The sequence below is a fragment of the Vipera ursinii genome (genome assembly GCF_947247035.1).
Source record: "Vipera ursinii genome assembly, chromosome: 1".
Taxonomy (NCBI): domain Eukaryota; kingdom Metazoa; phylum Chordata; class Lepidosauria; order Squamata; family Viperidae; genus Vipera; species Vipera ursinii.
The window spans coordinates 228,397,847-228,414,563 of NC_139512.1; the positions used below are offsets into that span (position 1 = coordinate 228,397,847).

General features: G+C 39.0%; 1 protein-coding gene across 1 annotated transcript in view; it reads left to right on the forward strand.

The window, feature by feature from the left end:
- The first annotated feature begins 1,487 nt into the window (after positions 1–1,487).
- Positions 1,488–16,717, forward strand: part of FAM83B (family with sequence similarity 83 member B) — a 34,435-nt gene continuing 19,205 nt past the window's right edge. Inside the window, exon 1 of the mRNA XM_083348384.1 lies at positions 1,488–2,513. Within this exon, the coding sequence (XP_083204510.1) occupies positions 2,070–2,513 (444 nt within the window). The 5' untranslated portion in view covers positions 1,488–2,069. The remainder of the gene's footprint in view (positions 2,514–16,717) is intronic.

The following is a 16,717-nucleotide window of genomic DNA, read 5'->3' on the forward strand; positions in this document are numbered from 1 at the left end:
TTAGGAGCATATAATCCAACTAAAAGCGTCTTTTTACCTTCTAGCAGCAACTCTATCATAACGTATCTTCCATGCTTATCTGCTTCGATTAAGTTTGCTGTTAGAGCACTTTTAACATAAACAACCACTCCATTTTTCTTATTCATTGCAGAAGCGACAAATTGCGTACCCAACCTTGAGTTCGATAAATACTTTTGATCCACAACCCTAATATGCGTTTCTTGAATAAGTCTTCTTTCTTTTTTTTCTTTTTCTATTTTGGTTTTTCTATATATATTTAATACTGTATTACTAAGGTTTGTTTTATCCTATATAAGCTAGAGAGTGATGGATTTTAGAGTTTATGGTTGTTAGTATATGGTTGTTTATGATTGTTTTTTTTATATATACCTTGTATTTAGCTCTGGGAAGTCCGGGGGGGGAGGGGGGAGGGGGGAGAGGTAGGGGGGGAGGGAGAAGGGAGGGGGAGGGGGGATTTTTAAAGAAAAAAATGTATGTTAAAACTTTTCAATAAAGAAAAAAAGAGTCAAGCTCAAACTGACTGTCTTTATGATACAGACACATTCTTTCATATTCACAGGATTTTTGGCAGTGTTAAAGCACTGCTGCAGTCCCAGACATCAGATAACATTTATAACTGGCAATTCATGTATTTAGAAATGTGATTCTATAACCAAGAACAGCCCACCAGGCTCATGATACAATACCTTTATTAGGAAAAGTAAATTCTCAGAATATGTCAGATTCTTCAAAATTGTCTTAACGTCAATAATGATCCCTTTTAAAAAAGGATTTGACTTTGGATTGTGTCACTGAAACAAATGGGCTATCTAAAACAGAGAGCTTGAGATTTTTCTGTTCTATTAATGACCAATCAGTTAAGCTCTACCAACATGTAGGTCTGTTTTTGAAATGGAAGACATAACTCAAGGTTACTCAGAAGTATTTAGTGTAGATTGTTTGGTAATCATTGAGTCTGCATCATTATTTAAAGTTGATCTGACTCAGTGCTCATCTGCATCTAATAACAGTGCTGCTACTACTGGCTAGCCTAATTATTATTTGTTAAACAACAATTGTTTGGGTCTATATATTTAGGTAAGCCATAGTTCATTTAATATAAATTATTAGGTGCTTGGTCAAAGCTAAACAAATCTTTTTATGGCTTATAAATTTGGAAACCTGCTGTATTGAGATATGAGAATGACCTTGGGAAACAAAAGGAAAAGCTGCAGCCTAGACAGCAAAAGATATCTCAGCCCACAGAAGGAACGAGGGCGTAGGGAACATCAGAGGGACCCTCCGTAGTTTTCTGAAAAGTATAAGTAAGTGAGGAGATAAATGCTTTCAAGCTTGCAAAATTCTGTTACTAAAAACCTATTAGTGATAGTACTCATGAATTGTGCTTGTCTAGTCTATCTCGAAGAGTTGACACCTGCTTTTTTAGCCATTGCTAGACTTTCTGCTCCTCCAACCTAATCTAAGAGACTGGTACCTAGGGTGAGTGCCACTTGGACTGGATGGCTAGAAATAAATACATAAGATTTCTGAGAGATTGTATACTTTGAGAGATTATATACTTTGTCTGGCATGAAAACCAGTTTGGTCTAGTGATTAAAGCATGTAGGTGTATTAGGTATTTGCTGCCCTGAGTTATTTACAAGAATAATAAAGGAAATATATAAAAAATAAAAAAATAGATATTTAGATTGCTGAGTTTACTGTACCAAATGCATATGTTAAAAAATATTGAGAAATGCAAATAGGCTGTTGCATAATATATGATTGCTCATTGTACTGAAAACATTTTGTCTGCATTAGTGTTTCTAAAGCTAATTTAATTTCTGATCACTTTAAAATATGCTTAATAAAATACCTTCTTATTTGTTAAAAATAGTGATAAATCCCAACCCACATGAAATATACATTCTAATTTGAATCATATTAAACTTGCTTTGCATTTGCTTACACAAATTTTAACTGTTCTGAATTCCTCTTTTTCTTTTAGGTATATTCCATAGTGTATGGATGGAGATTTAAGAAGTCTTTGATCCAAAATAACTCTGAAAATGGAAACCTCATCTTTGCTGTCATCTTTACATGATGAATGCCGATCCGACAACTACCTTGAGCCACACTACAAGGAATGTTACAGACTTGCCATTGATGTGTTAATTGAAAGTGGTTCAGAGGCTTACCAAGAATTTCTTGCTAAGGAAAGATGTTCTGAGTTCCTGGCAGAAAATGAGATTAATTATATATTAAACACTGTTCAGAAAATCCCCCCAAACACAGTTTACGCTATTGACAACAGTGTAGATGATGCCTCTTCCTCAGGAACATACTGGCCTATGGAATCAGATGTGGAAGCACCTAATCTTGACTTGGGCTGGCCTTATGTAATGCCTGGAATTTCTGGTGGTACAAATATTGAACTGCTTTTCCACCCACCACGAATACAACCCTTTACAATAAAAGAAACTATTAGAAAGATGATCAAAGAAGCAAGAAAGGTAAATTATTTCCTCTTTCTATTAAAAAATAAAATATATATTGATCATGAGTATATGACTTTGATTTTGATTCAAATCAGTATCTATTATTCAACCAAAGTTTATCAAAATTAAAAATGATTTTTTTTTGGTCTACTCAGTTGCCTCATATTCTTTCAAGCAACTTACAAATGTCTCCAAAATTCTGAGAATCTTTGGAAAGGTAAAGTTAAAGAAGTAGCTGGAAAAATAGAAAGAAAGAAAAAATATTCTGAGTCAAACCCACATTTTCTTTTTTTAAAAGTAACTGTAGAAATGGGAATGTGGTTGACATAAGGGAGAAAGATCTAACCTTTGTTTCATTGCGTGGCTAATTATAGCTATTGATATAAACTACAGGTGAAACTCGAAAAATTAGAATATCGTGCAAAAGTTCATTGATTTCAGTAATGCAACTTAAAAGGGGAAACTAATATATGAGATAGACTCATTACATGCAAAGCAAGATAGTTCAAGCTGTGATTTGTCATAATTGTGATGATTATGGCGTACAGCTCATGAAAACCCCAAATCCACAATCTCAGAAAATTAGAATATTACATGCAATCAATAAAACAAGGAGTGTACATAGAACAATATCGGACCTCTGAAAAGTATAAGCATGCATATGTACTCAGTACTTGGTTTGGGCCCCTTTTGCAGCAATTACTGCCTCAATGCGGCGTGGCATGGAAGCTATCAGCCTGTGGCACTGCTGAGGTGTTATGGAAGACCAGGATGCTTCAATAGTGGCCTTCAGTCAGCTCTTCTGCATTGTTGGGTCTCATGTCTCTCATCTTTCTCTTGGCAATGCCCCATGAGGTTCAGGTCAGGCGAGTTTGCTGGCCAATCAAGCACAGTAATCCCACGTTCATTGAACCAGGTTTTGGTGCTTTTGGCAGTGTGGGCAGGTGCCAAGTCCTGCTGGAAAATGAAGTCAGCATCCCCATAAAGCTTGTCTGCGGAAGGAAGCATGAAGTGCTCCAAAATCTCCTGGTAGACGGCTGCGTTGACCCTGGAGTTAATGAACCACAGTGGACCAACACCAGCAGATGACATGGCTCCCCAAATCAACACAGACTGTGGAAACTTCACACTGGACTTCAAGCATCTTGCAGTGTGTGCCTCTCCATTCTTCCTTCAGACTCTGGGTCCTTGGTTTCCAAATGAGATGCAAAAGAGGACTTTGGAACACTGAGCAACAGACCAGGTCTGTTTTTCTTTAGCCCAGGTAAGACGCTTCTGACGTTGTTTGTTGTTCAGGAGCGGCTTGACAAGAGGAATACGACATTTGAAGCCCATGTCCAGGATCCGTCTGTGTGTGGTGGCTCTTGATGCACTGACTCCAGCCTCAGTCCACTCCTTGTGAAAGTCCCCAACACTTTTGAATGGCCTTTTCCTGACAATCGTCTCCAGACTGCGGTCATCCCTGCTGCTTGTGCACCTTTTTCTTCCACACTTTTGCCTTCCACATAACTTTCTATTAATGTGCTTTGATACAGCACTTTGGGAACATCCAACTTCTTTTGCAATTACCTTTTGAGGCTTTCCCTCCTTATGGAGGGTGTCAGTGATGGTTTTCTGCACAACTGTCAGGTCAGCAGTCTTCCTACTGAACCAGACTGAGAGACCATTTAAAGGCTCAGGAACCCTTTGCAGGTGTTATGGCTTAATTAGCTGATTAGAGTGGGACACTTTGAGCCTGGAATATTGCACCTTTTCACAATATTCTAATTTTCTGAGATTGTGGATTTGGGGTTTTCATGAGCTGTACGCCATAATCATCACAATTATGACAAATCACGGCTTGAACTATCTTGCTTGAGTCTATCTCATATATTAGTTTCCCCTTTTAAGTTGCATTACTGAAATAAATGAACTTTTGCACGATATTCTAATTTTTCGAGTTTCACCTGTAGATAAAGTCCACAGTATGGAGAAATAGCTAGAGTTTGACAACAGACGTTTTAAACTTAAGACATAATAAATAAATTGTTTATATTCTCTTGACTATCTCGGAGACAATATAATTGACATGTTGACCTAGTAGGAAGGGATAAATAACAAGAAGGTCACCCAGATAAGTTTATCAAAGCATTCCAACAGCATGTTGTAATTCAGATGTTGCTACCATTTTTTGGTCTTGCATTTGCAGTGTTGTAGACCAAGGGCATGTAAAAATGATTCTGCTTTGCTCAGGGCTGCCAACAAGTTGCCACTACATTGCTGGGTGTCCAGTGTACACTGTATTGTTTGTATGCCCAATAAAATTATGTTATATCTTTGAAGTGATTCAGTTTCCTTAGGTAAGCCAGGTTTAAGCCACAACTGTTGCTTCCCCCATTTGCCCCACATGTAATATTTTAGAACTTGGGGTACATGCCTTTCTTCTATATTGTTTTATACATATGTATTTACTTTAAGTTACTTGCCAAAATATCTCCATTTGTTTCAATGAAGGAAACTGAATTTACAGGGATTTATTTGCATATGATACATAGATTTTTCATGGAAAATAAATGGAACTTTATGAGCACTTTTGTTCTCACATGGAACTCGTAATTAAATCATTAATATTATTTAGTGCCATATAATTTAAAAGAACAGTTGCATCAGTGCAATTATTTTAAATAATTGTTCAAAAGCTTGCTCAGTGTATTCCAAACATTACAACACAGAGTGGTAGAAATAACTTGATATGGCATTATCGTAGATCAATTTGTAAATTGAGCTAATTTGAAAAAGTATTGATCAGCTTTCAGACATTTGTGTGAGTGTGATATTTACAAAACCCAACCAATTATCATATATTCTGATTTACAGCTTTTTGGAGTTCCAAGTTAGTGAATGCTGTATAAATAAAATCTGTGCTTTTTCAGATCTTTTATTGTCAGAGAGTTTATAAATGAGTGAAATTTCATTGGTGTAACAAAGTTGATAGAATTAGGACAATGCCGTACAATTGTTAATCTTGTTCAATAATTATTCTACATTCTTCATTCTCACTTTTTTCCAGAATGTAGATGACTTAATAATTGTCTGACATTTATAATTAACATTTATAAAGTTAACACTGCATATGTACATTACTTATTTTATTTAAAACATTTAAAACTTCCTCATAGGGTAGGGTTATTATTTGTAATGAAGGACATAGTAGAAATCTGAATTTTAGGAGATATGTATTCCATTTGTTAGTTGTGTTGAAAATACATTTAAGGAGAATTTGAAAACATTACACTATTTGTATACCATCTGTTGCTATGACAGTATTGACATACTGATTCTAAAATATGTGGAAGATATTTGACATAAAACAAGAACAATATATTCAAAAAGATTACACAAGTGGAGTTTTGTCCAGTAATGCTTCCTGATAAAAAGCATAATTGTCAATGATAAAAAGTTCTCTTTTCCTTCTAGCCTGCCATGAAATTTGTTTTGGAAAGTTGCAGATCCTTCTGAATTAGTTTTAGATTTAGGGATACAATAGAGGAGTAAAGAGAATTTTTGTTGGCATAAGTGGTAATTCGTTTTTACAAAGTTGAATGTAATAAAAATAAATTATTATGAACCAGAATGGCACAGCATGTTAAAAATATTCCAAAAAACCATTACATTTAGAACAGCTTTATCCTCAACAGGTGGCTTGGTACATATTTGATTATCCATAGCAACTTTTGTAACCAATAGTGCAGTACATAATGGCTTGAAATTTCAGAACTAAAGTCATATGGCCTGTAGACTGATTTAGCCCTCAATTGAACATGCTGTGACTTCCCGTGCATGGATTAAAAATACAGGGTCTGCCATTTGTTTTTATCCTAATTGAAGAATGATAATGATAATAGAATAGCAAGAAAAGGTTTATCGGTGGTGGGAAAGGACTACTTCATTTTTCTAACAGCAAATTCCTAATTGCTCTCATTTCCCCAAGTTACATGTAAATAGGATGGGAATGGTGAAATTCACCTTACCATGATTTGAACTAAGAAATTTTAATTCTGACTGAAGTTTTGTACTTACTTTTTAATCTGAAGGGCTACTTATGTGGTAGTATATGAGGCCGCACACACACACACACACAGGCACACATGCATTTAGGAAAGGATGGCCTCATATACTGTACTATCACATAAATAGCCCTTCAGACTAAAAACCACTGTCTGTCTATCTTTCTATCTATCTATCTATAAATATTTATAAAGGAAGAATTGCTTGTGAGTTACCAGGTGTGTAAAGAGAAAAATACAGTGCTGCTTATAGGTAATATTTGTATTGATTATAAAGTCTGTTTTTCAGCCTTTGTCTTGGAGTTCTGCCCACGTGAAAGTGATAAAGCGGGTGTCATCATCACACATTCCTCATAAGCACATATATTATCTTTGAAATCCAAAATAATATAAGAACATCATTATGAAATCTTAAGCTTCTTGTATTTAAAATAGGTATAACTGATGAAACAGTATCTGAAACAGTATCTGAAACAATTTGTTTCAGATGCATTGTTCATGATGAAAGTACATGGTACTAAAATTGCTTTGCTGTTCCCTTTAACTGGACCTTCAATTACTTCATAGGCAAGTGATAATATTAGTATCAGCTCTGTGGAAAGCTGTTTCTGGTGATTTTTGTCTTCTGCACTTCAGGCTGCAGTTAGAAAAGCAGGCTGGACTAGGTTTTTTTTTTCTTCCCAACTAATTGGTAATCCCATTAATTGCAAATAAGAATTAGATTTTTATCATCAAGGATATAAAGTAAGCTGATTCCATTGCAAGCAAGCATGCAAGCAAGCAACTAAAATAAAATAAAATAAAATAAACAACATATCTCTGCTTTTGGAGTCCAAACTTCTCTGGCATGAAAATATAGTGTTGATATGGACAGAAATGCCTCTTGTTCATTTAGTGTTAAATGAACACTCATTTCAAATAAAATTCAGAAGCAATGAAAATTGGATATGTTATTGATTTGATTTTTAGCAGGTTTTTAATTTGTATTTTCTGCCTTGTTGATTTTTGTTTGTTTATTTGAAGTTTACTGCTTTCTACCAATGGCTGCTGTATTGCTAAAGATTACTTCCTTGATTCTGTCAGGGGCCTTTTCATATCTGACTTCTTGCATTTTAAGACATACTTTTAATCTAAAAAGTAGAAAATGAATTATGAAGTGTCAGCCTCTATTTCTAAGAGTACTTGTATCTCTGAACAGCACCCATATGCTTTTTAGAAAATAAAAATATAACATGGTTGTAACCCAGTCCTTTTATAAAGGGTGTTGTCTTGCATAGAAAAAGAAAAAAAAGGTAAGCAAGAGAAATAGGGAGCATTCTGCAAGATAACATTTTGTAAATTGGCGTTTAATACCATCTAAAGTCATCTTGTGAATGGCACGTTTTATTCTGGGGGAAATTCATTTCATTGAAATAACTTAACCATCCTGACTGTAATAACAAGTCAGCAGTAAAAAATCTTGAGAATTGTAAATATCTTTATTATACTTATCTGCCAGCTCTTACACATTTGTTGTTATAAAAGTAGTCCTAATCCAGGGGTGTCAAACTCAATTTCATTGAGGGCCGCATCAGCATTGTGGTTGCCCTCAGGGGGCCAGGTGGGTATGGCCAGGGTGGGCGTGGCCTACTGGGTGGGCATGGCTAGAGTGCGTATGGCCTGCTGGGTGGGCGTGGCCAACTACATCGTTCGCTTCAAGGGTGCCTATGGGGGCCTGGGCAGGAGTGGGACAGATCTGAGGGTCTCTGGCAGAAGGAGGGTCTCTGGGCCAGGGCCAAGGCAGTGGGTGGGGGCCGTTCCCTCACTATTTCCAGGATGGCTTCACGGGCCACATGAAACCACTTAGCGGGCCGGATCCGGCCCCCGGGCCTTGTGTTTGACATGTCTGTCCTAATCCATTTGTTTACTAATTGTTTGAAGTTACAGCAGCACTGGTAAAAGTGGTCCTTGCATTTATGACTATCGCAACATTCCACTGTCATGTGATTAAAATTCTGGTGCTTGGAAACCAACATTTATTTATGATGATTTCAGAGTCCCAGGATCATGTGATTGTCATTTGTTACCTTCCCAGCAGGCTTCCGATAAGCAAAGTCAAGGGGGAAGCCAGGTATGCTTTAGGACTGCGTGATTAACTTAACAATTGCAGTGACTCATTTAACAACTCTGGCAAAAAGGTCATAAAATTAGGCATGACTCACTTAACAACCACTTTGCTTAGCAATGGTAATTCTGGTCCCAATTGTGATTGTAAATCAAGGACTATCTGTATGCCAAAAAAGTATGATTCCTACTTTGGAATCTTAGCTTTTGTATACTGATTGCTAATTGCAGCCTCAGCCATTTCAGTTCTCTAGAAGGTGAGAATGAAATCTCAGAGAAATCATATAAAGAGAGTTTATGCTATGTGGGAGTTAAAGCTATGAGTTATTGAACTTAAAGAGTTTGGAACAAGTATTCTAACATTTAACTACAGGCATCGCGGGTCCTGGATGATTTCAAACAGTAGCTGCATTTTCAGCAAATGCAATTTTATACTTCTGTTTTTCTAAGCCAGCTTCTACCATTTTGTGAGTTATGTTCATAAAATGGTAGAACACAAAGTGTTTATCATTTTGAGTATTCAATCTCCTCTTCCTTCTGGCTATATGAGGTGTTCTATATTCATATTTGTTAAAGAAAGGAAACCATTTGTGGTAGCTTCTTAAGTTTGGTAACAGGTCATTATTGAAAGGATATTTAAGAAATGTATTCTGTATTTTCTTAAAAACAGTCAGGTGCAAGATAAAAGGTTGTTGGATGTCTGCCAATTCAGTAATTATTTGGTATATTTAGAATAGACCTAAAAATTGTTTAAATCTCTAATCATCATCATCATCCCAGGTCCTTGGGAAGGACATGATAGGCAGACAAAAATGCCCAAGCCAGTCTAAACATCTGGCTGACTGTGTGGGGCTTGTGCGGTCTGAGGAAGATGAGAGCTATGCCAGAGATTCAGCCATACTGGACAGATCACAACAGAGGAGCCAGATGAAGAGTGTGTCTCCCACAAAAAATGGTGAGATGTAAGTTACAGAAATATATTTGGTCATTGTCCAGGTCAACAAATCTACTAAGGATCACGCTAAGTGTGGGAATTCCTGGACATCTGGTGTAAAATGGGACTGTTGGCTGAGCAGCCAGGGCCAGCAGCTACAGAACTATGGGAAGGAAAGGTGTCTATACATTGTAAATGTTGCAGATAGAAAACAAAGACATAATGAACTGTTATTAAAGATCAAGCCCAACAAGAAGAGGATAGAAGAGCCTTGATGGAGCAGTGGGCTAATGCCTCCTTAAGTAACACCAGCTGCCTGCAATTAGTGCAGGTTCGAGTCCCACCAGGCTCAAGGTTGACTCAGCCTTCCATCCTTCCGAGGTAGGTAAAATGAGGACCCAGATTGTTGGGGGCAATAAGCTGACTTTGTAATAATGCTGCGGGGGGGGGGGGGGGGCGAAAGCCCTAATAAGCAGGCATATACATAGAATGAAGGCTATTGCTAAGCACATTGTGCTTTAGATTGTAAGCCGCCCTGAGTCTTCGGAGAAGGGTGGGATATAAATGGGATTAAAATAAATAAAAAATAAATAAATATTTGACAACTGTGGCAAAAAAAGAACAAAGGTAGTACTAATATTGATAGGCACCTTGGGTGCAATCCCAGAACATAGGAGCACCACTTACACTTAATTGGCATTGACAAATTACTGTCTTACATCCTGCAACAATACCTGTAACGCCATCAAACATCCACACCTTATCCAAATGCTTGGGAAGGGCTCGATAGGTGGGCAAAAATGCCATATCCAATTTGAACATCTGACTGACTGCAGCAAATCCCCCGCATAGTCCCATTGACCCTATGAGATCCGCGCTCCAAACATGTTTTCCTTATTTTAAATAACCAGAAAATGGTTATAGACCAGTACTTCTGATACTATGTAATGTGACACTCTTCCCTTTGCTAGAATTTTAGCTTGTTCATGCTTATATGCTTTTCTAATATTTGATAGTTCACTCCATCATCAGGTGATGTAAGTCAGAAAACCTGGAAAAATAAAATTGGCAGTGAAATGGAATCACTGCCAACTTTACTTTTTCAGAAGTTCACAAATGAGATATTTACATTACATCCCATATTTGCATAAAACAGGCAAGTAAATTAGCTGTGTGGTTACAGGGATTAAGTTATTTGCTATTGAACTGAACAATTATATGACAAAATCTCTTAGGCACTAAATAGAATGAAACTAAATTTAATCCAGGTTCAGCAGTGTTTGCTTTTGGCCATCACCTGACTGGTTAAAGATTTGTAACCACTGGCGCAACTGATGCCCATTCTACATGTGACATTAAATTTGTGTTAACGTTTAACACACATGCCTTTTTTTTGGAAATGTAGTGTATAATTGAGAGTTTTAATTCTATAGTTGCAATTCTGACAGTTCTAAAAAAAGTCATTGTTCTTCGTATTAGACAGGAATGACCAAACTGGAGTCACAGATTAAAGGCAATCCCCAACATCTTGAAATCACACAATGAAATTTGGCTAAATTCATTTGTGATTTTTAATAGAAAAATATTGAAATAAGGCAGGAAAGGAAATATAAAACCTCATAATAAAATGTTCCATCCCCACTCTTAAAATTTTCAAAAGCACAAAAGAGCTGATTGGGAGAGTTAATGCGAATGCTAATTAGTGCTGTGTTAGGAAGAATTGTTGTACTGTTGCTAGGATGCTATATATTTTTATTTGAAGCAGTGCATGATATATTCAAAGATGTATTAAATGTTTTAGTTAAACTGGTCACATGTCATGGTTCCCATGAAGTACTTCTGTCACTAGGCTCACAGATTAGAGACATCTATGCTTCAGTTTAATGTTGAATAATATCTTGGTCTTGTTTTTAGAGTGTTTGAGAATTTTTTAATGGATCTTCACCATGAATCTTCTATGTTTTGGTAGTCTCTGGCTACATGTGAATTTTTAAGCATGGAAGCACTGGCACACAATACCAATCCTGGGGCATAAGCAAACAAAATATTTACAATTGCAACAAAATCCCATTTTTAAAAGAAAAGATATGTCAGTGAAGCTAGAAATACATTTCTTTAAGCCTATCATTTCTTGCCATGAAGACACAAGTCTTATTTTTACCAGTTCTAAATACATTATTCTAAAATTATTGGGTTCTGAAAATAATTCCTCTAATGTATTTCTTCCAAATAGAAATAACACATCCAAATAATTTTCTCTCAGACCCACAAAACTCTTTTCTCAAACTACGTACTATTTTATTCCCAAGGCCTTCTAAAGTGATTTCCCACTCATTTCTTCCCTGTGATGAAATAATTAGCTCCCTTCCTCTCTTTCTGTTTCTGAATTTCCTAACCTTTCCCTTCTCTTCCTTCCTTCTTCTTCTTCCTTCTTTATGTCAGGGGATTTCTACATACTTTTTCTAAATCTCCGGTTGAATGAGTTTCTCAAAGTGCAAGGAAGTGTGTGTGTTTGTGTATGAGGGAGGGTTGTGCCTATGAATGGATTGTCAAATTTAGGGTATTTTATGATATGTCTAGTATTTTATAAAGCATAATGGTGTTCTTAAGAGTTCCTTTGAGAGCAAATTAATTTTATGTACAGTTTTGGAAAGTTCACCTTGCAATAAATTTCAAAGCCTACAGATGGAACAATGAAATGCAGCCTAACGTGAAAAAGAGAGTTTTAATTAACCTTTGGGAGATACTGATTATGAAATTGAAATTGCTGGAGTCCTTGGGAAGAAAGTCAGTGATGATTTAAATGAATTCAGAAATGAACTCATTCTTTTCGTTTGTTAATTCTGGAATCTCAACCTTTTGTTTTATGTGTGGAATAATTCTATATAACATTTAATGGTGCCTTGGAATTTTAAATCACAGTTTTCTTTTTTAAAGATAATTTGGGCCTCTGGCACTGAATGCATTCTGAAAGCTGTACATGTAATCTTGGTGAGTTATGACAGTTCGCTTAGTTACCATTTGAAGTTACAACATAACCCTCCCTCCCCAAGTACTTATTGACAGTCCTGAAGTTATGAAGGTTGCAGCACATCGGCAGTCGTTCACCCTTACAAATGACCACAGAGGCACTGCAACATTCATCCTGCCTATTCACCTTGCAAAGATCTAACGAGCCTTCGGTTTCTTGGCCAGCTTCAATGCGTCAGACCTTTGGTGCATCTGCAGAGGATAGAGGCCTAAAGTACTGCGAGATTGTGCGAGATTGCACGCTACTGATCTCGTGTGATGTCATGGTACTTTAGACCTCTGTTCTCTGCAAACAGATGCCTGGATGAGATCTGTGGCAAAAGGCTTGTCAAATAGAGAGAAGGCCTGAAGCACCAAAGCCTTCCCTTCATTTGCAAAGACTTTTGCCATCTTTGCAAAAAGACTTTGCCGCCGAGAATGGAGGCCGGGAGGGGTGCGCGGGTCCCTCCAGGCCTCTGTTTATGGTGGCAAAGGCTGGCCTTTGCAGCCCTGGGCTCCATTCTCAGTGACAGAGGCTGGCCTTTGCCACCAAAAACGGTGTCCCTGAGGGACACACACGCCCTTTCTGCCCTCTGTTTTCAGCAACAAAGGCTTTTTGCAAAGACAACCGGAGCCTATAGGGACGCAATCTCCCATCCCTGCAGGCCTCGGCAAGCCTTTGCTCGAGGTGAAACCGTGGCGGAAAGGCTGGAGAAGAGACAGCTCCCTTGATCATCGAGATCTTCGTAAAGTAAGTGACCCGGTCAGGTAGGATGGGTGGGAGCGAGTAGCATGAAATAGTGGTTCAGGGGAGGCCTTGGGTGGTCAGAAGCACAAGTCCCCCCCTGTGGCTTTCCCCCCCCCCCCCCGAGATACCTCGTGTACTTAACGGCCCGCACATTTGATTTTTGAATGCGTGGGCAAAAGCAGGGAGTGATCACATTCAAGTTATGTGATTCACCCCTACAAATCCTCAGGTTATGAATGTAATTGGCAGGCTCCATTACGTTTGTGACTTGAGGATTACCTGTATAAAGACGTGCTGAGTTATACATAAAAATGTCATGCTTCTAAGTTGCAGAATTCGATTTTCTCTTAGTGGTGTTCTTTTTTACTTTTCATAAATACTGTAGTTTACCTTTACTATAATCCCTTTTTATTTATATACATAATATATGTCTGTAAATGAAGTGAATGATATTAAAAGCTTTTATGCACATTGCACGTGTTCATTTTCAGAAGACGTAGGATTTCCTCTTCTTTTTTTGTGGGTCGATTTTATGGGCCAGTTAAGTTCCCGTAGAGAGTGAATAAGGAGAAACTGGAAATGATTCAGCATTTCTCCCCAAAACTATTTGCTCTAAGAGTAATGACACATCTTGTTTAACAATACAAAATACTTGGCTTAGGGAATATTATATCTCCTTCTCCACTTGGGTAAAGAACATGTTGCTCAGGATAAGAGATTTTGAAAGCAGGACTGTTTGCAACAGCCTCATTGTCTTCCAATTTAAACGGTATGGTGAGACAGAATGGCAGTAGATGGTCTTGCATCTCTGTGCCATATTATCCGATTCTCCAGTCTAACATTGTTCCTGGATGATCAGGTGGTAGTGGTGGCCAAGAATTCCATTGCTGATTTTCAGCTTCTGTGCCAATTCTCTGACTTTCTAGGAAAGTGGATTGTCTCCTGTCAGGATGAAGTAGAAATCATACCGAGATTATTGTAATACAATATGCTTTGCTCTTCAACACAGTTTGCAAACTGCAAACAGATTAGCTTTTTATTTGTTTTCAGGCTTTAACAGCTTGGAATCTAAAAAGCCTCTTCCTACTCTGAAAATATCACAGCTCCAGAAATTCGTTTGAAGATGTACTTTCTGCTTCCTACAGCAGGGTTTTTGAACCTTTTCACCCATTGTACCATTTTTAGGATATGGCAACATCCGAGTACCACCAGTCGCCTAGCAAGGTGTCAAAAAATTGATGACCAAAAAAAAAAGGAAAAAAGTGATGAAGTACAGGTAGTCCTCGACTTACAAAAGTTCGCTTAGTGACTGTTCGAAGTTACAATGGCACTGAAAAAACTGCCCCCCAAGCCGCAGCTGAGCAAGACACCTGCTGGCCCGCCCGGCAGCGCTCTTCCTCCTGTCCGAGGTTTTCATTGTTGTGAGCATTTCTGTTGAGGATTGGCAGCAGGGGTGGGGGGGAGGTGTTTGGTTTTTATTCCCCCCGTCTGTTGGGTGGTTGCAGCAGGTTTTGGTCACTTCACATGACCCTGGGACACTGTGACTGTCATAAATATGAATCAGTTGCCAGGCATCTGTAAATCACAAGACCCTGGGGCTGCAACATTCCAGCTGATCAGCGCTTCTTCTGGGCTCAGAAGTGCCAGGATCAGTGCCGAGCTCCAGCTGGAGCCTGGCGCTGATCCTGGCTCTTCTGTTGAGCCCTGACAATCCTGCAGCTCTAGCCATCTCTCGCTCAGGCTTGTGCGGTGCTGCCACTGGTTCAGCTCATTTCCTTCCCCCGCTACCACTTTTCTAGGATGGTCGCATACCACCTGCCAGGTGCCAATGTACCACAGGTGGTATCCATACCACTGGTTGAAAAGCCCTGTCCTAGAGGAAAAGGGAACAGGTGTTTTGAGTTGTAGCAATCTGAAGAATTCTCCCCAGTTGGGTTGATGCATTTGTTACAGAGGGTTTTTTGTAATGAAAACTGTACTTTTATCAGAGCTTTCAGTGCTCAATGCTAATTATTGTTTTAACAAAGATAATGATAATAATGATAACTTTATTGTCACTTTGAATGTACACCAATCGGCATACATCAAAATGAAATTTCGTTGCATACAGCTCTCAAAGGGTCACCACCTCCGATATATACTCTGTTGTGACTCAGGGCCAGCCTGTGGGTCCGACAGCCGGCTCCGACGTATCGGAGGACTCAGATGAGGGGGAGGAGGGAGACGAACCGGCTGATGATGGTTTGGAGGCTTTGCAGAGTCCTCAGCCGGGGACCTCTTCTCAGCTGCGTGAGCCCGAGAGTGCGGAGGATGATGACCCACAGCTGGCCCTGTTCAAGGACGCCCGACGCAGGAGGCAGTCGAGCAGGAACAAACAAAGAAAGGCTATGGGACTCCTCGGGAGGAGGCACAGGGAGACCACGCCCTGAGCTCTCTATAAAAGGAGTGTTTGGGGAGGGGCTGGTTGCTGAAAGCAACTTTTCCGCTTGAGAAGACAAGCTCTAGTGTTTTTGTTAACTGCGTAATTAAATCTTGGCAGAAGCCTTTTAGCCTTGGACGCTCTCCAGTCTCTTCTTTCTGATAAGGGGTTTGTTAGAAGAGGGCTGGTTCAGAACATACTCCTTGTTCGTGGCCCACTCAAATTTCACATTGTCCATTTTAGTCTCTAGGGAGTGAACGATGGCACACAGGACAGATGGAAATGGGGCTCCATGTGGATTAGCCCTCAAATTCGCTTGTATTCTGACAACCTCGCCTTCTTTCCTTTTTCTGATCCTGACTCTTCCACCTTTTCCTTAAAGAGGCCTTGCTTCTTTTCGCCCCTGGAGCACGCTGCCGCCACCACCAGGCCTGGGCCTGCCGACAGCCTCATCCAGTTCCTTTGCTCCATAAGCTCCAGGTCCTCTCCTCCTCTGCCTCCTCTGGAAACAGCCCTGATTTGCAATACAATCCATCACTGGGCCAGCAGTCAGATCTTGCTGCTGGTAGAACAAATTCAAACAGTGCCAACGACTTTTAATAGTCTCACCAACAGTTCCAAAACAACTAGAAACTCACCATGCCAGCAAAGGTTGTCGGTCGTATGTCGTATGTTACCTTAGTTCCACCATGTTGCTCAAACACATTAAAATCTTCCTGATCATGTGGCCTATAGCCCTTACTATCCCTCCCCAAACTATTTGCCTTCACGAGCCAATGCAGCCGCAGCCATTCCAGGCGCCGCCATCCATGCCTAATGCATTTATTTTAGGTTATCCTCAGCTTTTTTAAATAGTTAGAACCCAAATACCAGAAAGGCAATAAAAGGGACGCAGTGGCTCAGTGCGTTAGGATGCTGAGCTTGTCGATCAGAAGGTCAGCAGTTTGGCAGGTCGAATCC